The sequence below is a fragment of the Cetorhinus maximus genome, chromosome 3 (assembly GCF_964194155.1).
Source record: "Cetorhinus maximus chromosome 3, sCetMax3.hap1.1, whole genome shotgun sequence".
Lineage (NCBI taxonomy): Eukaryota > Metazoa > Chordata > Chondrichthyes > Lamniformes > Cetorhinidae > Cetorhinus > Cetorhinus maximus.
The window spans coordinates 192,254,572-192,280,167 of NC_135881.1; the positions used below are offsets into that span (position 1 = coordinate 192,254,572).

Below are 25,596 nucleotides of genomic sequence, written 5' to 3' on the forward strand. Positions count from 1 at the left end.
GAGGAGTTGGGGGTGATGAAGCAGTGGACCGGGGTATCATGGAGGGAACAGTCCCTCTGGAAGGCTGATGGGAGTGGTGGTGAGGGGGGGACGGTGTTGAAGGGAAGATGTGTTTGGTGTTAAGCTGGAGTTGGCAGAAGTGGCGGAGGGTGCTCCTTTGAATGTGGAAGCTGTGGGGTGACAAGAGGGACCCAATCATGGTTCTGGGACAGAGGGGAAGGGGTGAGGGCAGAGGTGTGGGAGATGGGTCAGACACAGTTGAGGGCCTTGTCAACCACAGTGGAGGGGAAACCTCTGTTAACAAAAAAGGAAGACGTCAGAAGTGCCTATGGAAGGTGGAATCATTGGAACAGATGCGATGGAAGTGGAGGATCTGAGAGAATGGGATGGAGTCCTTACCAGAAGCAGGGGGTAAGGAACTGTAGTCAAGCTCTGTTGGAAATTGTTGATATGATGTTGGGAATCAGAGGAATCATGAGTATAGGTGGGAAGAGACTGGAGAAAGGGAGAGAGAATGGAGTCAAGATAGGAAGAAATGAGTTCCGTGGGGCGGGAACAGGCTGACACAATCGGTGTACAGGGACAGTCTTGCTTATGGATTTTGGGAAGGAGGTAGAAGCGGGCTGTGCGGGGTTGGGAGACTATGAGGTTGGAAGTTGTGGAGATGAGGTCACTGACAGACCTTCTAAAATGGCGCTTCTGACATGCCTTCCTTTTTCCTTAACCGAGGCTCCCCCACCACTATGGTTGACAGGGCCCTCAATCGTGTCTGGCCCATCTCCCACACCTCTGCCCTCACCCCTTCCCCTCCCTCCCACTCTTTCCTTCCCTCCCAGAGCCATGAAATGGTCCCCCATGTCCTCACTTTTCACCCCACCAGCTTCCAGATTCAAAGGATCATCCTCCGCCGTTTCTGCCAACTCCAGCAAGGTGCCACCACCAAACACATCTTCCCCTCACCTCCTCCCCTCCGTCAGCGTTCTGTAGGGACCATTCCCTCTGTGATACCTTGGTCCACTCCTCCATCACCTTCCCATGCAATCGCAGAAGGTGCAACACAGGCCTCTTTACCTCCTCCCTCCTCACCCTCCAAGGCCCCAAATACTCCTTTCAGGTGAAGTAGCGCTTCACTTACACTTCTTTCAATTTGGTCTACTGTATTCGCTGCAGTCTCCTCTATATTGGAGAGACTAAGCGCATTGTAGAACACCTTCGCTCGGTATGCAGCATGACCCAGACCTTCCTGTCACTTGCCATTTCACATACCATCCTGCTCACATATCTGTACTTGGCCTGCTGCAATGTTCCAATAAAGCTTAATGCAAACTGGAGGAACAGCACCTCATCTTCCGACTAGGCACCTTACAGCCTTCTGGATTTGAGAGCTGAAAATACACTCAAGGACTTGGGAGAGGAAAGGTAGACTGGAGATGGGGTGTTAGTTTGCAAGGACAAATGATGCAAATATTTTTGAAGAAAAAAGAACTGTAGTTATAAAACACCTTGCATATTCTCAGGACGTCCCAACGTGCTTATAGTCAATGAAGTACTTTTGAAGAGCAGTCACTGAGGTAATGTGGGAAACAGGGCAGCCAATTTGTACACAGTGGCTTCTACAAACAACAGTGTGATAATGGCCAGATCATCTGTTTTAGGTAATGGTTGAGGGATAAATGTTGGCCAGGGCACAGAGAAGAACTCCCCTATTATTTGTCAAAATAGCGCAATGGAATCTGTTACATTCAACTGAGAGGACAGATGAGGCCTCAGTTTAGCATCTTATCTGAAAGACAGCACCTTACTTCCTCCGCACTGGACCAAAGTGTTTCAAGTCTCAAATGAAAAGATGATGATGGTGCACATTCAAAATCTAATCACCACTATTAACAATAGAAAAATATTTCCTCTGTTCCATATTTATAGCAAATTTGTAAACTTGTAAGAACGCTTTGTTAGCTGCAGTATAAATAGCAAAAATGGAAATATTCCCAAGTGTTACTTGAATGGATTATAATTCTCTTATTTCCAAAGTGGCGATATACTCACTGTATGCTATCCGAATCACCATCAGCTTTAGTGCTCAGGTACTCCAAGGAAACAATAAACACCTTTAAGATGAAAACAAATAGGTCATGCATGTAGAAAGTAATAGCTATAAACATACTTACAGTACATACCTGCCTTAACTTGACAGTCCTCCCTAAACAGTTTGTACTCATGATGAACAATCCATTATTTTCTAACAAATTAATCATAGAAGTTTGTGTATCTGACTTAGTTTTGTCTTTAACAAGCTGGATTTTAATTTTGGACAAAGACTCAACACATTAGTTTCTGAATGTGTTTCAATTGTTATTTTAAAAAAGAGTCACCTTTAAAGGTCAACATTTGTCACTGGTGATATGCACACACATGTATATAAACGTGTGCATATATTATGTATATTTGTATCTGCAAACGCATATACTGTCTTGTTACACAAATCCAGAATTTTTTGGAAATGAAAAATTAGACACAGTTGCGACAATTGCTGTTTTGATACTTCAGGTACTTTATTAACTGTGTTTTTTGTAACTGTTGCAAACTAAAAAAGGCTTGAATAACCTTAGGGGAGAAACTCGTCCTCATTACATCCACTCCTTGGAATGATAAATGAGAGTCGGAGGAATCAATTTTTGGCATGCTCTCTCACCTTTGATTCTCACTTGTGACTGCCACATTGGGAGCTGGTGATTTCAAAGCCAAAAACAGGTAATTAGGCACTTGAAAATGCTGAACAGGGGGATAACACACGTTTTAGGATCCTACTGCTAAATTCAGCATAAATTGGGTGGCGTATGTGTCACGTGTCATCTGCACAGTTTTTCCAGGTCTATAGTTGTCTAACTGGCCAGCTTTATGTAGATAAGGGAAAGTTTGGAGTGAACCTTGGGCTGCCTATTTCAGACTTGTTTCTGCAACAAAATCGCTTTCTTGATCTCTATCTTTCTAACCTCACCAAAAAACAAATTCGTCCATAATTGATTTAATAATTTTTTTGCTTCACAGGTCAGGTTTACGTCTTACTGCCAAAAGTCCATCTACAAATTAAACGGTGCATGCATTTTACAACCATGCTCATATTTTCAACAAACTAGGGCCAGTGCATTTAACCAAGAAGTACATAACCAAATCAATAAAACATAGAAGGGCTTTGAACAGATGTTAAAAGCATTTAGTCTCCTGTTATAAATTTGCTTACTTCCCTTTTATCAACAGGTAAAATGTTTTAATTTTAAAATTTAGGTTCTTAAAGTTTTTATTTTCTAACTTTGTATGATTGTAACAGCGGTAGTCTTCGGAGATAGTTCACAAAGTTAGAAAATTCAGAAGAAGGATCCAAAAAGATCTATTTATTTACTTACTTTAAGTAGATTATACAACTTAATGCAGAAAAAGTACTTAAGTAAAGAAAAGGAAACACAATATTTCTGTAAAAATCTTACATCAGGGCGAGGGTGTAGCAGTGGTGGGAGGGATGGAGAACACACATTCAAAAGCTATAATAAATTCTGCATTTGAGGAGGTAGAAACATCCCCCTGACTTCTACCCACCTTCATGATGTTGATGGACAGTTCATATACATGTTGCTGGTTTTTCTCATGTTGAAATATCTGTAAATAAAATTTTTTTACTGTGAAATGTGACAGAGGACTCTGTGGCCATGCAGTTTCCACGGTCAAATATAATGTGTGTACCACCGAACACTTGTAAGCTTAAGTAATTAACTGGTCAACAATTGATGTCAATAATACTCTGCAACGGACTATTAAGTGATGAACATGTTACCAGTCAGGTATTAACTTTTGTTACATTAGATAATAACCAACATGCTAGACAAATTTTCCATCTGATACTTTCAGTTGGTTGCCTCACAGAAATTTCTTCCATCTACTTCAATCATATGCAAATATATTCATTTTTTATAAAGCAAAATTCAAAAGAAAACGAAAATTTTCAGGCTATTTATAACATAATAAACACAGGATATTAATTCTAAAGGTCACATATATATTTGCTCCCGTACTACTCCAAATCCATTCAGAACATCTTGTTAGAGGCGGATTCCAACATTGGAAGTTTAAACGACAGTTAAACGTCTAACCTCTTGTAGCCACAGGATTTATGTGGCTGGCCCAGTTAAGTTTTTTGGTCAACGGTAATCACCAGGGTAGGAGCTCGGAGATGGTAATCCCATTGCATGTTAGATTCTCTCTCGTTGGAGATGATCATTGCCTGGAACTTGTGCTGCATAAATGTTATTTGTTACTATCATCCTAAGTCTAAATGCTGTTGAAGTCTTGCTGCAAGCAAGCACAGACTGCTTCATTATCTGAGAAGTTTCAAATTAAACAGAACATTGTGCAACCATCAGCGAACATCCCCACTTCCAACCTTATGATTAACAGAGGCTCTTGATGAAGCAGTTGAAGATGAGTAGACCTAGGGTACAGTCTTGAGGAGTTTTCCATGATTCCCACTGACTTCAATTTCACTAGGGACCTATAATACATATTCAATCAAATTCTGCCTTGGTGTCAAAGGCAGTCACTCTCACCTCACTTCTTTTGCCCATGCTTGGACCAAGGCAATGAAGTCTGGCGGAACAGAAACTGAGCATTAGTTAGAAGGTTACTACTGAGTAAGTACAGCTTGACAGCATTGTCTGCATGCAATACCTTTCATCACTTTGCTGATGATTCAGAGTAGACTAATAGGGTGGTAATTAACCAGACTGAATTTGTCCTGCATTTTGTGGACAAGACATACCAGGACAATCTTCCACTTTGTCAGGTAGATGCCAGTATTTTGGCTGTACTGGAACAGCTGGACTAGGGGCATGGTTAGTTCTGGAGCATGTCTTCAGCACTACAGCCAGTATGTTGTCAGGAGCCATAGCCTTTATTGTTTCTTGATATCATGTGGAATGCATTAAATTAGATCAAGACTAGTATCTGTGATGGTGGGGGCCTCAGAAGGAGGTTGTGATGGATCAGCCTTTTGGTATTTCTGGTTGAAGATGGTTGTAAACCTTTCAGCCTTGTCTTTTGGACTGATGCACTGGGCTCCATCATCATTGAAGATGGGGATGTTCATAGAGCCTCCTACTCCTCCCTTCGGTTGTTTGATTGTCCACCACCGTTCATGACTGCATGTGGAAAGGCCACAGAACTTTGATCTAATCCCTTGGCTGTGGGTCACTTAGCTATTTCTATAGCATGATGCTTTCATTGTTTAGCATGTATGCCTGTGCTGATGCTTCATCAGGTTGACACTTCATTTTTAGGTGCGCCTGGGCTGCTACTGGCATGCTCTTCTTCACTCTTCATTGAAACCAGAATAGATGGTAATGGTAAAGTGTGGGGTGAGCCAGGCCATAAGGTTACAGATTGTGGTGGAATACAATGCTGCTGCTGTTGATGGCCCACAATTCCTCATGGATGCTCTAGTTTGAACTGCTATATCCATTTTGAATCTACTTAACAGAAGGAGCCTCTTAACTGACATCTGTACAAACCAAGTGTTTACTTAAAAGCAAAACATCAATTTGCAGCATTTAGACACACACCTATAGTTAATATAATATAATGCTCCTGACCATATAGAACCTCCCATTACTCTGACTTGTCTGTATGATGCCAATGGAATTAAGTTGATGTGACCTTCACACTTCAGACATCATACTTATACTTGTTAAATAAAGCCAGTTATTTGCTGGGTTTTTTTTCTTGATCTTATGTAGCAGCTAGGAATGCGCAAGCAACAATTTGGAGAAAGAATCCCCTCTAATTGACATTTATACATGGTTAGTTTCTAATTGACCCCAAGATGCACCTATTTACACAAATTAGATCTTTAAGGGATAGTCCAGGCTACATAAAGCTCCACCTCAACAGACAGAATAATAGGCTGTAACTTTCAATGCAGTGGCAATTGAGCTGGATTCCCACTTCGCTTGACAGTACTCACCCGACCTTCCAGCACAGGCTGGACAAGATCTGTATAGTGCAGCTCGTTCCCGGGGCCTACTGTAGAGGGCAGTAGGTGCAGGTAAGTAAGCCACAGCCCATTTTTTTACAGCACTAAAGAGAGGGGAGTCAGGCTTGGGGGTTGGCGGGGATGTGTTGGGGGCGTTGGCGGGGGTGGTGGTGGGGATTCCCCTGGGAGTACGGGGTGGGGGAAGTGGTGGTTGGCAGGATTCCTGGTTTTATGTGGGCCTGTACAATTGTTACCCAGAAGCTAGAAGTGGTTTTAATTCTAACTTTTCTTGGGTAACTATTATACAACACAATCGGAGCCATCCAAAGTTTGCGATTTAAATTGCATTTTTGGATGGTTCCCAGTGCAGGGCAATTACAATACTCGCCTGGGAACTTCTGGGGGGTTTGTTGCCCAGGGCCTCATTGGGGTATCTCTCAGCAACACCGTCCTGGAGCTCGGAAGTTACGGCCCAATATGGTTATACTGTATTAAATTCTGCCATTACAAGAGTGACTGTACTTTAAAAATACTTTACCAGCTGCAAAGCACTTCACTCCATCCTATGGTGGAGACAGGGATTAACTTTTATTGGCCTGGCTTTTAACATTTCTGGTTTGTATTACTTTGGGACAATGTTTTTTTTTTCAAATAGCTTCTATACTTTGAACTCATAAGTTCAAATTAATTACTCTGAATAAGGTTAAGACACAGCAATAAATGGCCAGACAACTGACACCACGGGTTTACTTTTGTTAAGCATGGTTCTTTCGACCACCAGGTGGGAGCACCACATGGGAACGGTGAACATCTTAGTTCATTTGATTTACAATGTTTTGAACAAGTCAAGGATCCTGAGTTCTGTTCTTTCAGCTACAGAATTATGCATGGCCATAAATGATATTCAAAGGGAAAAAGATAGAATCAGAATAAAAGGCAAGGCATGTTTCAAGAGGTTGCTCCAGATATGTTTCTGCACTAATATCCTACAGCAACACTGGAGATAAATTACTTGTCAAAGCAAAAAATAATTTTGCTTTAAAAGACTTACATTGGTTTCGCCAAGCTTGCAACCTATGGTTTCTTTGAGAGTTTGTAGGGTTTGCACAACATGATGTTCGAACTGAGCAGGCTAGAAAGAAGTGCACATATTATTATTTAATATCACAATGTCTTAACCAAAAGGAAAAATTATTAATAATTAAGATATTACTGTTCCTTGTGTTGAAAGGTAGTAATATATCCAGTTGTTAAATAAAGTTATGCAATTATATTGTGTCTCCGGAGCAAGATCAAAACACTCTGAATCTGATTTGAAATACAAGGCCACCAACAGTTTATATATTTTAAAATAATTTGGTATTGGTATTTTTCCCACCATAACTGATGGAACTTTGGAACTAAAATCTTGAATTTAGCTTAATGTTTAACTGCTATGAAATCCATTAAAACAAAATGAGCTACATCAAATCGTTTACTTTTTTAGAAGAATAAAAAAGCCATATAAAAATCTGAAAACTTTTACTCTGTTGGTATTCTTTGTTGCTGAAATCTGGGATCCCATATTCACCATATGACTAAAATTCAGATTACATCATATACCTAACATTGAAATACAACAAAAATCACACCTCATTACTCTTTTAACAATACCTACATTTCTTTGCAAAGATAAGATTGTTTTTTCTTCCCATTATTTGTCAACAGCTTTGTAGAAAATATAACATTATCTCTGGAAAAAACCCAGTGCCCTAACGTGTTACTTCAGTTGTGCACAAAATCGTTACACAGTCAGTGTACAGGATTAGAATGAACAAATTACTGTTTGGATAAATAGTGTTTTGCAGAATCTTGAAATTATATTTTTAAATATTAAGACATATCTTAAGAGACTGGGTGACAATTAACATACCATAAATACTGATATAAGCTAATTAATAAATGCCTCACAATGAATGTTTAATCCCAATAATGTTGATGAAACCAATATTGAATTTGTTTTTGGGGGCTGCAGATTTAACCAAAAATACACAATCATTATGAAATAAATAAATATTGCAATGCACTGAAGCAGAATGTATGAGTGAATAATACAATAGAAAAATTAACTCAATATCGTAGGGAGTTCAGATGATTTGATACATTCATGTAGAGAGTCACTGAAATTGACTAAAGGAAGAACTGGGCAAAATGCAAAAAAAGTCATACAGAGAGCATAAAAGGATGCAAATAATGCAAATTGATAGATTAAGTGAATTCTTGCAAAGGGGCTTGAAATGTGGGAAAAGATGAAATGAGAGGCCATTAAATCTATTAAACACACCCCTTCAAAACAGAATGTACAACCTATTTTTAAGTCAATAATTGAATTACAACTATTTCATCATGCAAGGGAAGGCTCTAAAGTAATCAGGTCACCGTTACTACTAACCAAAGAAGTAGTTCCTTCATTGTCAACAACCCAGTCTTCTTTTTCTGCCAGCCTCTTAACATCTACAGAATATTAACAAAAGATTTTTAAAAATTTGAATGCACGCATGTCAATTTGAGATCTAGATTAATTCAAAGTATCACAATTTCAACAATTGCAGTTTACAATATAAAAGATAAAACAGTTTTTTGCATTCTCTGAATAAAACATACAACCATTAGGGCCTAGGCATGGTTTGAAGGCATGGCCAACAATGGTAGGGTGATGAAAATCAGGAACGCTCAAGAGTCCAAAATTGGAAGAGCACAGAAATCTCAGGGGGTTATAGGTTAAACCCACAGTAAAAAAACTCAAAATAACAATTATATATTGAACGCGGAAGTTTGGGTGATGTTGAAGAGCAGAGGTATTTGGGGATTCAGATTCCCGAACAACAAATATTAACAAAATACTGGACAATTTGTTCACAGGAAGATCCCACAAACAACGAGTTAATGACCTGTAATTTGTTTTCAATTATGTTGATTGAGGGTTAAATATTGGCCAGAACACCAGGAGATCTCTCCTAGTCATCCAGTGCTATGGGACCTTTTACTACTGTCTGGAAGGGCAGACAGGGCCTGGGTTCAACATCTCTTCTGAAAGATGACACCTCAGGTGTAGCACTGAACTGTCAGCCTAATTGGTATTAAAATAAGCTTGCGCAATAATACAAACTACATTTGTTTTATTATTGCTTATATAGTGTGACTGGATTTAAAAGGACACCCATTAACTAAAGCTAAAAAAAAATACCTAAATTTTGACACAAAAATAGCAATAGGAAATTCTTCAACTCCTTTTCATATTAGTTGTTGGGAAACTAATATATAGGAACTCCTTCAAATGTTTCCCTCCACCAAATTCTCTGTTGTTCTATATCCTTTAAAAAAAAATCCACTGCACTGAACAACCCACTTAAAAAGTTAAAATTAAGAATGTACGTGTTCATAAGAAAACTTAATAGTGTTTAACAAAAATGGAATTGCAAAACGTTAACATTAACCTGGGCTTTGCAATAGTAGTAATGGCGAAGACGCCAGTGTCTTGAAACAGACAGCAACTTCTAGAGTCCACACATGCACAGTTAAACATGGAAAAACAGAAGTTGCTATCAATGATTTTGCAATTCTTCAGAGGATGTGCTGTTAACTGTCCCTAGACTGCAATCAATTAGGAATCAATGAACTGATGAAAATGTGCTCTTTTATGCTATTAGTTTCCCTGTAAAGTTTCTTTAAAAAGTTAAACCTTATTGGATTTTTAACAAATTCTTTCACAGGGCATTGCTGGCTTAGTCAGCATTTAGTGTCTATTTGAATTACCCTTAAGATGGTGGTGGGCCACCTTCTTGAACTGCTACAGTCCATGTGGTGTAGGTGCACCCACAGTGCTATTAGGAGGTAAATTCCAGAATTTTAACCCAGCTGCCCACTTTGAATGAGGTATAACTTGGTTTTAATGGAATAAGAAGTTCATATTTACTGTTAAATAACCTCTCTGGCCCTGAAAAACCAATTTTATATTTGTGGAATGTCAAATGCCTACATGGTACAAAATTTCACATTTTAAACTTTAAAAGAATATATATGGTTTTATGAAATTTTATCTTCTCCTAATCCCACGTCTATGTCTCTATCATTTACTTTCCTTTCTAGAAAATGTAATTAAAAGTAAAGGATCATTAGTGCATTTTACTTCCTAGCTTGCTAGCTGTGAGAATACTTTAGCGTGGTTGGTTGCTTACCGGTTTGATGACATCACTTGCTAGTTGCCTGGAGATTCGCTCAGCTTGACACCAGATTCAAACTAACTCTGGGCAAAGGGAAATCTACGTCACAGAGATCACTAGATCTTTGTGGGCAGCAGCCTTCGAGGTCGGCAGAGGGCACTGCTGCTTCGCCACTGACCATAAAATCTGGGCCACTATATGAATCTACATTTCAATAAGATTAGAATCAACGTAATCTAGTCATGCATCTATTCCATAACATTGCAATCTTGATTTTGCTTTTCTTTTGAGAGATTTTTTCTGAGGTGGGAACTAGAAAAGCTGCATTTTCCATCTAAGTTAACACTAACAAAAGCCAAATTATATATTGACCTAAGACATATGTCTTATGTCAATGATATTTTAAAGTAGTCCACGATTGCAAATTACTGAACAGAAGGTCCTACAGCTTTAAGATAATTTTCTGAAGTGATGTACTATGTACAAGCTACAGATAGATATGCATTTGGTCTCAGGATGAGATCAAAATGGATATTTGAAAGTTTCCATGCTAAAGTGCTCTTAGATCCATCATTCAACACGTGAGCAGGCCATATTCAAATAAGCAACAAAGTTTATAGCCTTTGGAACATAAAGCGAGGTCTATTCTTTATTCAATAATTCAATTTTTAAAAAAAGTAAATCATTATATTGGGTTTTGATAGGCATTACTGGGGAAGACAAATTGGGGAGGAGGGGTGGGGAGGTTAAGTAGCAACCTCAACAACTGCACTGTACTAATGCATCTTTCCAACAAGCTGGTTCCTCACAATAGTAGAAGGCACAAGATAATATTTCACAACTATGCAATTTAATGCCAGATAAATACTCCAGAAAGTTATCCAAAGATTGTATGCACCTGAAATTGTGATCTTCCCCATCTCTTTCCCCAACTGCAAGGCTTTTAAGCAAAATTTCAAATGCAAATTCTCCAAAGAACTTAGAAGTATTTGAACAATGTGAAACTATCCAGAAAACACAGATACAGCTTGTAACATTTTTAAACTATATTTCGTTGCATTCTAAATCGATAAAACATCCAGACAGCCAGTTTACTTGGTAAATATTGATTAGCATAAATTATTGAAAAACATGGTGCTTTAGTTACCTTTTTGCTGAGAATTCACTTTTTTACATTCTAATCCAACATCCAAAAACAGTCTACAAAATCAGTGGAACATTTATAGTTTGTTCAACAGTTTGAACTGATTATATGAGCGTTTTGAGCAATTACCTCTAGTAATCCATAAGGATCTAACGTTAGGCCCTCCTTTTCCTCATTTCCATGCTGCACTTTGGCAGCATCAACTGAAGCCATGGGGTCAGCTCCCACATGTACGCTGATGACACAACTCCACCTTCAAACTATCAATCTCAACCATCCCCATGTTGCCTATTATTTGTCCAACATCCAGAATCGCTAAATTATACCTTGCTACAGCCAAACAGTTGGAAGACAGAAGCCATCATCTTTGCCCCCAGCCCAAACTTGTAGCCTTGTCAATTACCTTGGGATGTTTATCTATATTAATAAATACAATTTGTTATTGTGCTGCATAGTACTCAGAAATATTCTTTCAAAGAATCTCACTCAAAAATGGTAACTATGCTATGTTTTTGGTAAGTGATATCAGACTTTTGAGGAAGAGTTGCAAAAAGCTTTCTTTATATAAAATAGTCCAGTCTTAGATTTAAAATTAAGAAGCTACAAATGTTCTTCCAATAATAATTTCCAATGCTACTGTCCTCTTTTTAGAGAGGAAGATTGATATGTGTAATATGTAAGTAGTAATTAGGTTTATTGATTAAGCTAATGTACCTAAAATGTATGCATATAAGCCATGCTTAAAGTATTGTTACAATTATGAGGTTTACAAGATTATTATATTTTGGGTTTGTCTCTTTAAATTTAGGGTAAATGAGGGGGTCATGTGATCTCTTCTGGTGTCTGCCTGACAGTAAGCCTGGGTAGCTTGATTATTAGACTTCAAAGGAATACTTAGGTTGTTTTACTAAGAAGAAGGTGCAAGTTTTACTAAGACGACGATGCTTGGAGACAATGGCCAGAGTCTCTGAGCGAACCATGAGTAGGCCCTGAGACTCTCAAAGTCCCAGAAAGGTGTAATAGGTATAGAAATGTAAACAGTTGCTACAAACTATCCGTTTATTTCTAAGGTGAAAGGAAATTGGGACCAAAAACCAATTAGCATTTCTACTTAGATACAAAGCTAATGTGCCATGGGGAAGAGAGAGTAGAGGGAGCCATTTTTGAGATTAGGGGCAGAATTTAGCCTTTGGCTGGCGGGCTAGCCCCACTGGCTCGGTGGTGGGTGGGCAGCCAAACCCCACTGCCGAAATGGGGCCCGCCGCCATTTTGAGTGAGTGGGTCAATTAAGGCCCGCCCAGCAGCCTGCCCAAAGCGCTTCCTGTTCTGGCGGGGGAGGGAATCCCCAGCTGTCAAAGAGCTCACTGCTCCCTGAAGCAAAGTCCTGTCTCAGGGAGTTTAGGGAAAGGTAAGTAAAGTCAAAAAATAGAGACATTTTAAAATTATTAACATGTCCCCCTCATGTGACAATGTCACACGAGATGGGACATGTTGATAATAAACTCAAAATTTATTAAATTTTTACAAAATGGTAATGAAACTTCCCAATTAGAGGCATGGCGCCATTTTACGTGGGCGGGCCAGTTAAGGCCTGCCCAGCGTGATGTCTGCAGGGAGGCAATCCCAAAATCGAGAGTGCGCTCTTTCATGCATGTGCACGAAAGAGCGCGCTCATCTCCCTGAGGCTAAGTGCAGCCTCAGAGAGATCGCCTCTACTTTTAAAAATGTTAAAAATAGAAAAAAAAAATTCCCTTACATGTCCCCTCATGTGACAATGTCACATGAGTTGGGACATGTTATAATTTCTAAGAAAGCTTTATTAAAATTTTTAAAACCCTACATGAAACCTCATCCCACCTGTGGATGAGGTTTCATGTTTTTTCTAGTTGCCGCCGGGGCTCCTGGCTTGCCCGCCAACCTTAAGGTTGGACGGGCAGCTCCATTAATTACTTCAATTGATTATGGTGGTTTCTGGTCATGTTCAAAGTTAAACGGGGAATCTCTTTTCTGTAATTTAAAGTATAAGTTGCCTACAAAAAGAAAAGAGCGTTTAGACAAAATTATTTTTCAGTCATTTGTTACAGTAAATGTTTTAAAACATAAAATCACAACAAGTCATTCTTTCCGCTATTAACTGGAAGTTCAAATTTCTTTTTAAATGTTATTGGCCTCTACGGACATCGTAACAGTATTATTAACCAAGTTGACAAACTGAATTTGTGACAGTGCTTTAAAGATTAACATTTAAACCTCAATAGCAATTGTGTCGTGGTTAACTGTATAAATAATGCTCCTGCACTTTTGTTTTACTATTTAAAAAGATTACAAATAAGGAAAAATATAGACATAAAGGGAAAAATTTCCATTAACTAAGCTTTAAAGAGTGTTCCAAATAAAATTCAGCTTTTAACGTAAGTGGCTAAAATGGGTCATGTCAATCAAAAAAGAAAGCCAATTTGAAATAGTATCATTCATTATGTAACAAAATCGCAAACAGACCATGCTATAATGCTTGTAATTTTTCTTTCATGTGGTAAAACACATTAACTAATTACATAACATGCATGCTCAACCTTTTGATTGGAAACCATTGAATATATTCCTTTAAACATATGACCAGAGAAGTATTTGGACTATCCATGTGATACGCATCCAGCAGAGTATTAAATATGCTTCCTCTACTCCACCTTACATTTTCTTTTTTACATATATTAAATATTTAGTACTTACGTATTTAAAATGCTCATTCTATAACCCTTTCCCCTTCTTTTCTGCAGGGACATAATTCAACCTGGAATTCCCTAGGAGGTGCTGCCAGTCCAGTGCCCCAACTTTGCTGGAGGTACAGTGGAATCCTTCTTCATGTTATTATAGGATTTCCAGTGCATTTCTGGTGAAATTACAGCAGCGGATGGAGCAGTTGAAAAAATTCCAGGCTTAGTGTTTGCGGACTCTGCTTCAACAAGAGCCTGACAGAGGTCAGGATTTGCCTGAAGTCAGGAGTAGGAATAAGAATGGGTGGGAGAAATTAAAAGATGTACTCTTTGTTCTTACCATCGGCTGTCTGCTGCAATGTAATGATCAGACAATGCACTCGTAAATCTAAGATTAGCTCCTGAATGGCTTGCAGGAGATCATTTGGTATTTCCAGTGCTGTCAAAGACTCATAGTTAAGTCTGTAATTCAAAATAAAATAAAATTAAGAATAGGACAGGGCCATCAATTATACAACAAATCTACAGACTGCAAAATTATAAACAGAGAGATAAAAACAAAAAGCTAAAAGCTATTGCGGATGCTGGAAATCCAAAACAATAACAGAATTACCTGGAAAAACTCAGCAGGTCTGGCAGCATCAGTGGAGAAGAAATCAGTTAACGTTTCGAGTCTTCACGACCCTTCAGCAGAACTGAAGCATTGTTAGGAGAAAGGTGAAATATAAGCTGGTTTAAGGTGGGGGGGCGGGGGGAGAGAGAAGTTGAGGGTGTGATGATTGTGGAGATAAGCAAGCAGTGATAGGAGCAGATAATCAAAAGATGTCACAGACAAAAGGATCAAAGAGGTGTTGAAGGTGGTGATATTTGTCTAAGAAAAGTGCTAATTAAGAATGGAAGACAGGACACTCAAGGTGCAGCTCTAGTGGGGGTGGGGTGGAAAGACTAACAAAGTTTTAGTTTTAGATTTTAAAATAATGGAAATAGGTGGGAAAAGAAGAATCTATATAAATTATTGAAAAAAAGGGAGGAGGGAGAAACGGGGTGGGGATGGGGGGAGGGAGAGTTTAAGATCTAAAGTTGTTGAATTCAATATTCAGCCCGGAAGGCTGTAAAGTGCCTAGTCGGAAGATGAGGTGCTGTTCCTCCAGTTTGCGTTGGGCTTCACTGGAACAATGCAGCAAGCCAAAGACAGACATGTGGGCAAGAGAACAGGGTGGAGTGTTAAAATGGCAAGCGACAGGGAGGTTTGGGTCTTTCTTGCGGACAGACCGCAGGTGTTCTGCAAAGCGGTCGCCCAGTTTGCGTTTGGTCTCTCCAATGTAGAGGAGACCGCATTGGGAGCAACGAATGCAGTAGACTAAGTTAGGGGAAATGCAAGTGAAATGCTGCTTCACTTGAAAGGAGTGTTTGGGCCCTTGGACGGTGAGGAGAGAGGAAGTGAAGGGGCAGGTGTTGCATCTTCTGCGTGGGCATGGGGAGGTGCCATAGGTGGGGATTGAGGAGTAGGGGGTGATGGAGGAGTGGACCAGGGTGTCCCGGAGGGAACGATCCCTACGGAATGCCGTCAGGGGGGGGTGAAGGGAAGATGTGTTTGGTGGTGGCATCATACTGGAGTTGGCGGAAATGGTGGAGGATGATCCTTTGAATGCGGAGGCTGGTGGGGTGATAAGTGAGGACAAGGGGGACCCTATCATGTTTCTGGGAAGGAGGAGAAGGCGTGAGGGAGGATGCGCGGGATATGGGCCGGACACGGTTGAGGGCCCTGTCAACGACCGTGGGTGGAAAACCTCGCTTAAGGAAGAAGGAGGACATGTCAGAGGAGCTGTTTTTGAAGGTAGCGTCATCACAACAGATGCGACGGAGGCGAAGGAACTGAGAGAATGGGATGGAGTCCTTACAGGAAGCGGGGTGTGAGGAGCTGTTGTCGAGGTAGCTGTGGGAGTCGGTAGGCTTGTAATGGATATTGGTGGACAGTCTATCATCAGAAATTGAGACAGAGAGGTCAAGGAAGGGAAGGGAAGTGTCAGAGATGGACCATGTGAAAATGATGGAGGGGTGGAGATTGGAAGCAAAATTAATAAATTTTTCCAGGTCCAGACGAGAGCATGAAGCAGCACCGAAGTAATCATCGATGTGCCGGAGAAAGAGTTGTGGGAGGGGGCCGGAGTAGGACTGGAACAAGGAATGTTCCACATACCCCATAAAGAGACAGGCATAGCTGGGGCCCATGCGGGTACTCATAGCCACACCTTTTATTTGGAGAAAGTGAGAGGAGTTAAAGGAGAAATTGTTCAGTGTGAGAACAAGTTCAGCCAGACGGAGGAGAGTAGTGATGGATGGGGATTGTTGGGGCCTCTGTTCAAGGAAGAAGCTAAGGGCCCTCAGACCATCCTGGTGGGGGATGGAGGTGTAGAGGGATTGGACATCCATGGTGAAGAGGAAGCGGTTGGGGCCAGGGAGCTGGAAATTGTTGATGTGACGTAAGGTGTCAGAGGAATCACGGATGTAGGTGGGAAGGGACTGGACAAGGGGAGAGAGAAGGGAGTCAAGATAACGAGAAATGAGTTCCGTGGGGCAGGAACAGGCTGACACGATCGGTCTGCCAGGACAGTTCTGTTTGTGGATTTTGGGTAGGAGGTAGAAGCGGGCCGTCCGAGGTTGGGCGACTATCAAGTTGGAAGCTGTGGGAGGAAGATCTCCAGAGGAGATGAGGTCAGTGACAGTCCTGGAAACAATGGCTTGATGTTCTGTGGTGGGGTCATGGTCCAGGGAGAGGTAGGAGGAAGTGTCTGCGAGTTGACACTCAGCCTCCGCGAGGTAGAGGTCAATGCGCCAGACAACAACAGTACCACCCTTGTCAGCGGGTTTGATGACAATGTTGGGGTTGGACCTGAGAGAACGGAGTGCAGTGAGTTCAGAGAGAGACAGATTAGAATGGGTGAGAGGAGCAGAGAAATTGAGACGGCTAATGTCACGCCGACAGTTCTCAATGAAAAGATCAAGAGAAGGTAAGAATCCAGAGGGAGGGGTCCAAGTGGAGGGAGAATATTGGAGGTGGGTAAAAGGATCCGTTGAACGGGGAGAGGACTCCTGCCCAAAGAAGTGAGCACGGAGACGAAGACGGCGGAAGAAGAGTTCAGCATCATGCCGAGCCCGAAATTCATTGAGATGAGGGCGTAAGGGTATGAAACTAAGTCCTTTGCTGAGCACTGAACGTTCAGCATCGGAGAGGGGAAGGTCAGGGGGTATAGTGAATACGCGGCTGGGGCTGGGATTGGAAGATGGGGTGGGGACGGAGGGACAAGCAGGGGTGGAGGGTCCCAGATGGGTGTTGGTGTCGATGAGTTGTTGGAGCTTGCGTTCCTTAGCACTTGAGAGAAAGAGAAAAAGTTTCTTGTTGAGGCGACGGATGAGGCGAAGAATAAAATGAAACTGCGGGTACGCACAGCTTTGAAAAAGGGTGCGGCGGTGCTGCTGGAGGGAGAGGTCGAGTGTGTTCATATGGCGGCGCATGGCACTGAGTGTGGATCTCATAATGCGACGGGAACAGCAGTCCGAGAAACGTTTTATGTCCCGGAGATACCTGTAACCCACATGGGCCCCAGCTATGCCTGTCTCTTTATGGGGTACGTGGAACATTCCTTGTTCCAGTCCTACTCCGGCCCCCTCCCACAACTCTTTCTCCGGTACATCGATGATTACTTCAGTGCTGCTTCATGCTCTCGTCGGGACCTGGAAAAATTTATTAATTTTGCTTCCAATCTCCACCCCTCCATCATTTTCACATGGTCAATCTCTGACACTTCTCTTCCCTTCCTTGACCTCTCTGTCTCAATTTCTGATGATAGACTGTCCACCAATATCCATTACAAGCCTACCGACTCCCACAGCTGCCTCGACTACAGCTCCTCACACCCCGCTTCCTGTAAGGACTCCATCCCATTCTCTCAGTTCCTTCGCCTCCGTCGCATCTGTTGTGATGACGCTACCTTCAAAAACAGCTCCTCTGACATGTCCTCCTTCTTCCTTAAGCGAGGTTTTCCACCCACGGTCGTTGACAGGGCCCTCAACCGTGTCCGGCCCATATCCCGCGCATCCTCCCTCACGCCTTCTCCTCCTTCCCAGAAACATGATAGGGTCCCCCTTGTCCTCACTTATCACCCCACCAGCCTCCGCATTCAAAGGATCATCCTCCGCCATTTCCGCCAACTCCAGTATGATGCCACCACCAAACACATCTTCCCTTCAACCCCCTGACGGCATTCCGTAGGGATCGTTCCCTCCAGGACACCCTGGTCCACTCCTCCATCACCCCCTACTCCTCAACCCCCACCTATGGCACCTCCCCATGCCCACGCAGAAGATGCAACACCTGCCCCTTCACTTCCTCTCTCCTCACCGTCCAAGGGCCCAAACACTCCTTTCAAGTGAAGCAGCATTTCACTTGCATTTCCCCTAACTTAGTCTACTGCATTCGTTGCTCCCAATGCGGTCTCCTCTACATTGGAGAGACCAAACGCAAACTGGGCGACCGCTTTGCAGAACACCTGCGGTCTGTCCGCAAGAAAGACCCAAACCTCCCTGTCGCTTGCCATTTTAACACTCCACCCTGTTCTCTTGCCCACATGTCTGTCTTTGGCTTGCTGCATTGTTCCAGTGAAGCCCAACGCAAACTGGAGGAACAGCACCTCATCTTCCGACTAGGCACTTTACAGCCTTCCGGGCTGAATATTGAATTCAACAACTTTAGATCTTAAACTCCCCCTCCCCCCATCCCCACCCCGTTTCTCCCTCCTCCCTTTTTTTCAATAATTTATATAGATTCTTCTTTTCCCACCTATTTCCATTATTTTAAAATCTAAAACTAAAACTTTGTTAGTCTTTCCACCCCACCCCCACTAGAGCTGTACCTTGAGTGTCCTGTCTTCCATTCTTAATTAGCACTTTTCTTAGACAAATATCACCACCTTCAACACCTCTTTGATCCTTTTATCTGTGACATCTTTTGATTATCTGCTCCTATCACTGCTTGCTTATCTCCACAATCACCACACCCTCAACTTCTCTCTCCCCCCGCCCCCCCCACCTTAAACCAGCTTATATTTCACCTTTCTCCTAACTATGCTTCAGTTCTGCCGAAGGGTCGTGAAGACTCGAAACGTTAACTGATTTCTTCTCCACCGATGCTGCCAGACCTGCTGAGTTTTTCCAGGTAATTCTGTTTTTGTTTTGCAAAATTATAAATGTAGGTTCAGTACAATTTGCAATAAAGTTAAATTGCACAATACTATTGTCAACTCAAAATAATTTGTTAAGTGAGAATCACAAAAAATGGAGCCCGCAGAATCATAGCATGATTACAGCACGGGAGGAGTCAATTCAACCAGGATATAATTATCCACTTTTCTTTTGACAGTCACAATTGAATTTGCCTTAATTCCACTCTGAGAGCGTGGTCTAGAAAGTACAACTTGGGTTGGCAACAGTGGTATGTAAATTTTAATGCATTTTGCTCATGCTAACTGAGCTACACTCGCTGCAAACAATCAACAGTCTGATATCCTTTAAAGTTGTGGTGACTTCTATGGATTTCTGCACCATTTTATTGAGCTGATTTCAGTGTTAGCAATGTTATGGTACCATTTGGCCACTGGTTTGTGGAGTTCTTTGTGGAACCTAAAAACTCATGTGGTGTGGACCTAAAGAGCTCTAAACGGTCCAACATCCAGAATGTTTCATTTTCTATGAGCTGCCAGTAATAAATTAGGCAAATTAGGGACTTTATAGCATCTTAAGGATTAGTATCAAGGCAAGGCATGTCGTTCAGTATGCAGTGCACATGACCAGCTGGAACAAGCTGCGTTAAAAACTGAGGCCCAACTCATGCTGGGCAATTTACACCCTCTGAATTCCATCACAGATGCCAACTTTGCAAGTGACAATGGGGCATATTTCATAATACTGTGCAGCATAGCGACAGTTCCACTGAATAGTGCAAATGTCTATAGAAGACATGGGGGCCATAACTTCCTTGGACTGGCAATCAGTGTCGGATTGCCACTCCGTGCTCAATTACTTAGGGGAAATTTCTTCCGTGTCTGTCTCATCCGGTCTTCCGACTCAGGCCGGGCGAGATCCAGGCAGGGCAACTGTCTCCGAAGCCCAGCGTTGCAATCCAACAGAGTCGGATTGGAGGAGAACACACCCCCTTTTTTATGGCACTAGCTGCTGTAAACCAAGTAAGTTTAAAGGTCCCACTGAAATTGACAGTCCAGGTAGAAAATAAGTCTCTACGGTAAGTGGATAGGATTTGGGGGGTGTGGGTGATCGGAGGTCGTGTGGGGGTTGGCTGTCAGGTCGGGATGGACATCAGGGGTGGTGATGGGGGAGGATTGGACATCAGAGGGAGGGTTGGGGGAGGTCACACCTGAAAGGGGTGGGGTGGGTGGGGGGGGGGGCGTCAGTGGGGGGTTCGAGTCAGGTCAGGGGGATTTCCCATGGGTGGCGGGGGGAGAGGAGGGTGACGGGAAGCCCCTGGGGGGGATCAGGGTGTTGGGGGTGACCCGTGGGTGCCGGTCAGTGTTTGGACAATAGTTAGCCAGAAGTTAGAAGAGGTTTTATTTCTTCTAACTTTATCTAAGTAACTACTTGTGCAACACAGCCGGAACCACCCGATGTTTGCGATTTAAATCATATTTTCAGATGGTTCCCAGAGCAGGGCTATTGCCCAGAGGAAGTTTGCACTTCTGGGCAATTGCTGCACAAACCCTGACCTTTTAAGTTCCAAGTGGGGCTCCCCAGCGCATCTTTGGGGTACCGCCCCCCGCCCTGCCAAATGTTCATGTAAAATTGTATTCTGGCACAATGGAATAGGAAGTTGCAAGGGCTACATGTGAAAAATCAAGCAAGTATTTTCTAGCTGCATAGTTTACAAAACAGATTAATGTAAAGGACAACAAACAGCAAATAAGATTTGGCTATTGTTTCTGCATGATTCAGCTATTGGATGTTCAGAACTGGAGTATTCCACATGATCTTTGCCACAAGCAAAACAGAGGCACTTAAAAAATCAAGTCAGTGATAACTTAAGCTCATTTTATACGACACTAACTTTACATAAGCAACAAAACATATTTGGCAATCGTGAGGCAGATTTAAATGTTTTGCTTGCTTTAATTAAATGAACATTTTAGATAAGAACATGATAGTTTAAAATATGCACCCATACAGGTGTAATATTTCACACCAAAACTCGTGTTTCTTGTTTCCACTCAGGAAAGAATTAAAATCTGGAGTGGAAACCGGTGGCTTTCACACAGATAATTGGAGCGTATGAGGACGTTAAGCAGTAAGGTGCAAGTGTAATCTAAAATTTTTCCCTAGTTACGTAAACCCTACAAAATCATGGCTTTGCATTATACATAAATTAATGGTTGTATAGAGGAGGGAAAAAGTGCATAGAAGCTAATTTAATTGTAATGTTACATTTTTAAAATAATATGCAAAATTTACAGTGTTTCTATGATCATGAAACTTTTGTTAAGCTACTGACATTTCTTTGGTCTTATGAAGCCAACTGAGCACCAATATCTAGGTGCCATTCTCTGAGAGCTACATACTCAATCTGCCATGAAGGTATCTGTTAATCTCAGCTCTCAGTTGTGAGCGGTTAGGTGAAAATTCACAGCATTCTCAATACCAAGTCCCTGCGTAGATTTCTCAGTAGTTGAGTTGAGCATCCCTGTTGGAGATCCAGGAACAGACTAGCCACCTGCACTTTCAGCTACAGGTATTGAGTGGTCTGGAAAGATCAGAGGGGCCAATGAGAAAATAAGAGTGAAATTAGTGCTCGATTGGATAATTTGAAACTGGACAGTTGTGGTTCTGTGGTGTGAACTTTCAACACGATATTTATCAAGCCACAGCCACAAGAGATTTAGAAAATTCTCTTAATTGTTCAGTGCTGTACATCAGAATGACAATGTGCAGCAGAGAATGGGAAGGTTATGTTCATACATGAATAAATACTTTTGGTTCCCCAATAATGCAGAGGTTAATCAAAATTTATAATTCTCAAATGTTCATGTTTCAAATTAGAGCAGCTTACATGTATAATTTCCCCATCAGACAACAATATCACTATATTTGAAAATCTTGCTTACCTCATAGTATGAATAATGTGGGTTAGCCATTGGCCTGAAAGTTCCATTTTTGCTTCCCATCCTCCATATTGCCTCAGCTCTACTTCAACTAGGCTGGATGGAAGAAGGGCTCCTCGGATCAGTTTCACAAGTGAATTTATGACCTCTTGAATCATTTTCTACCAAAACAAAATTCAAAGTATCGCTTCTGCTAGTACACTAGGATTTTTCTCTCCTATTTAAAAAATGAATTGCATCGGCTACTCTTTCAGAAAATGATTAAAAAAAAAACCCAAATTTTTTATACCTTGAAGTCATTTTGTCGGGATCTGGCATTTTTCTTCAATTTCTCAACTGGTGCTGATTTTTCACCTGTCTTTGATCACAAAGTAAAGATTAAAATTAAAATGCTGTCCTTATCTAAGCAGTGCAACTATGAAAGCACCAAAGCAAGAAATAAACCTCCTCATAGAAACAGAAGCTATATTCAGAATATTTCATACCATTTTTTAAAAAGATAAAGTAGAAGTATAATTAAAACAAATACATGAAAGAGGTCCAGTGTAATGTTATAAACCCATTATTGGTATCCGTCCATTTCAGGAGACGATGCAATGTGGCCAGGGAGATGTCACTTCTGTATTGAAGATCGTCTGTTACGGCTATAGAGGCCGATTTGTGAGTGGCAGTCCCTTCTGCAGCTGGCACAGATGAACAGCACTGGCCTGAAGCTAACTTCTTTCCAGGGCTCTTTTTTCCATCAACTGGTCATTTCTTTTGTCCTCTGCCTTTTCCACACCCTTCCTGACTGTTTGTCTCTAGGTCAGCAGCAAGGACTTCCCATGCATCGACTCTGATACTGCTCAACTTTAAATCCTTTTTGCAGACATCCTTGTATAGCAGAGGTGAGCGACCTGCTGGTCTCGTGCGGATAGCAAGCTTGCCATAGAGCGTGTTTTTGGGGATGTGGCCTTCATCCATTTGGCTCAGGACCCAGCCAATGGAGTTGCTGCTGACTCAAGAGGGCAAACATGTTGGGGATCCCTGCATGCTGGTGTGCTTCCATAATCGACACTCTGTCTTGCCAGGAGATGCCCAATATTCATCTGAGGCAGTGAGGTGGAAGCTGTTCAGTCGCTTTTCTCGGCTTGCATAAATTGCCCATACCTAGCTACTATGAAGGAAGGTGCTGATGCAACAATCGTACCAAAAATTTGTACAAAAACAAAGGGGATTGCAGTGACTGCAACAATTACAAAAGCATCTCCTTGTTAAGTATTGTGGGAAAGGTCTTTGCTCACATTGCTGTGGCCAGATTTCAGACCCTAGCATCACACATCTACCCGGAGTCTCAGTGTGGCTTCAGAGCTGGCAGATTGACGGGTGAAATGATTTTCTCACTTCGGCAGTTATAGAAATGCTGCGAACAGGGCAGACAACTCAACATTGCTTTCTTAGACCTCACCAAGGCCAACCTTGTCAGCAGAGGTGGACTCTTTAAATTGCTGTGGAATAGAAGCTGCCCACCTGGACTTCTGGGCATCATTTCTTCTTTCCACAAGAGCATGCACAGTTTTGTCAGTTACAATGCAGCATCATAAGTGCTTTCGAGATCAGTAGCAGGGTTTGCATGGCTGTGTCCTGGCACCAACTCTCTTTGGCATATTTTTCTCCATGCTGCTATAAAGCCATAAACATTATACATTCATTGAACACATAGTGACACCTACAGGTCATTTATTAACATTTGCAGGAATTCCATTAACCGCTTTCTCAGCTAGATATTAAGAAAAGAGGCAACAAAAAGCAAACACAATAATTGATCAGAATAGTGTTTTGCTTCTGCAAAAACAAAAATCAAGGGGGAAAACATTTTGAAATGAAGGAGCATTTTTTCTGAAGGAGGAATTTTACAGAATGGGTTACATACAGATCCAACAGCTTGGTTTATCTAGACCATAAGTAACAAAATTATATCTTAGTAAAGATATATCTTTCAATTCTCTGTTATACAATTCCTTAAGGTAGCTACAGGCTATCAACTTTAGAACACTCCAAACAAAGGTTTGGAAATGCTAATTTAAATGATAAATGGGTGCACTGTGATCACAGTATTCTGTAACAGTTGGGTATCTGACAAAATAAATCTATCTCATTAAGTTTAATAATATCTGAACCAAGTTCCTGAGGTATCTGCACACAGAGGCTGTTTGCACTGATAGAATGCACACTTCCTCCACATCGGGGTACAACTAAATCGTAAGGCGCTAATAAAATCGAGGCTTAAGCATCCCTAAGTACACACAGGGTTTAACCAGAGCAGAACATGCTGTGTTGCATGTCCAGCTAGGACCACCCTGCCTGTTGAGGATTGATTTGCAGGGTGTTCTGGAGCTCAGTGGGAAGAATCCCATTGCCAGGATCCACTCTTAAGCTAGCCAAGCTTATCAATGGTTTACAGTGCCCCACAGTACTGCTAATAAATCTGGTTCAGGTTTTGGACTAGAGTCTGCCACAGAGTGGTGACTTGGCTTCTAATTTCTGTTGCTGTGTATTTTGGTACAACATGGGCCTCAAAGATACTCCCTTACCTCCCCTCCCCAAGAGATAGTCACCATTTGCTCATGAAAAAGAAAGACAGCACAGATAGATGACTCAACAGAAAATCAAGTACCCTCAATGCCCTCATACTCCTGCCATGCGGGACAGGCTGACTGACTCTCTCACACACATACACACACACACCTTTTGCTGCCAGCTTAATTATGCAAAACTAAACAGACATTTTTATCATTTACAGGATTTTTTTGATCAGAACTTTCTCTGCACTGTGGCAGCCAGCAAATCCTGGAAGGCAAAGCCAAGGTAAATATATGAAAGTAAAGAAAATATTATTTCTAGATCTAGAAGTTGTACAATGAAGTGATAGTCCCTCCAGACAAGTTCAAGTTTTGAATTCCAGCAAAATATCCAGATGAATACTATTATTTAACTTCATCTTTGTGTGCAGTTTAAAGCATAATCTTAAAATTAGATAGCTTGAAAGAACTAATTGGTTTGGTTTAAAAACAACCAAAGATATGATGGGGAAGGGAAGGGCAACCTATAACAAACTGAAGAAGAAGACAAAAAGAGAGTCAAGAGAACAGTTAATACAGTAAGTTTACATTTTTCATTGTAAATTAACTTTTTTTAAAAAACTGAATGATGGCATTGGCACATGTGTTTGCTCTGTTCCTTGTCCACCTGAAAAAAAATTACTGAGCGCTGTCCAAGCAGCTTTAAAAAAAATCGTGAAGTTTACACTTTCCTCCACCACTTGCCTTCCAAGATTTTCTGGCTGCCATCTTCCTCTAGGGTTTTATTGCACACG

General features: G+C 41.5%; 1 protein-coding gene across 1 annotated transcript in view; it reads right to left on the minus strand.

Moving 5' to 3' along the window:
• exoc2 (exocyst complex component 2) overlaps window positions 1–25,596 on the minus strand; it is a 302,692-nt gene that overhangs the window by 98,408 nt on the left and 178,688 nt on the right. The window contains exons 14-20 of the mRNA XM_078539476.1: window positions 22,531–22,599; window positions 22,245–22,402; window positions 14,420–14,541; window positions 8,451–8,512; window positions 7,071–7,151; window positions 3,595–3,654; window positions 2,047–2,108 (exon numbers count right to left, since the gene is read on the minus strand). Coding sequence (XP_078395602.1) covers window positions 2,047–2,108; window positions 3,595–3,654; window positions 7,071–7,151; window positions 8,451–8,512; window positions 14,420–14,541; window positions 22,245–22,402; window positions 22,531–22,599 — 614 coding nt within the window. The remainder of the gene's footprint in view (window positions 1–2,046; window positions 2,109–3,594; window positions 3,655–7,070; window positions 7,152–8,450; window positions 8,513–14,419; window positions 14,542–22,244; window positions 22,403–22,530; window positions 22,600–25,596) is intronic.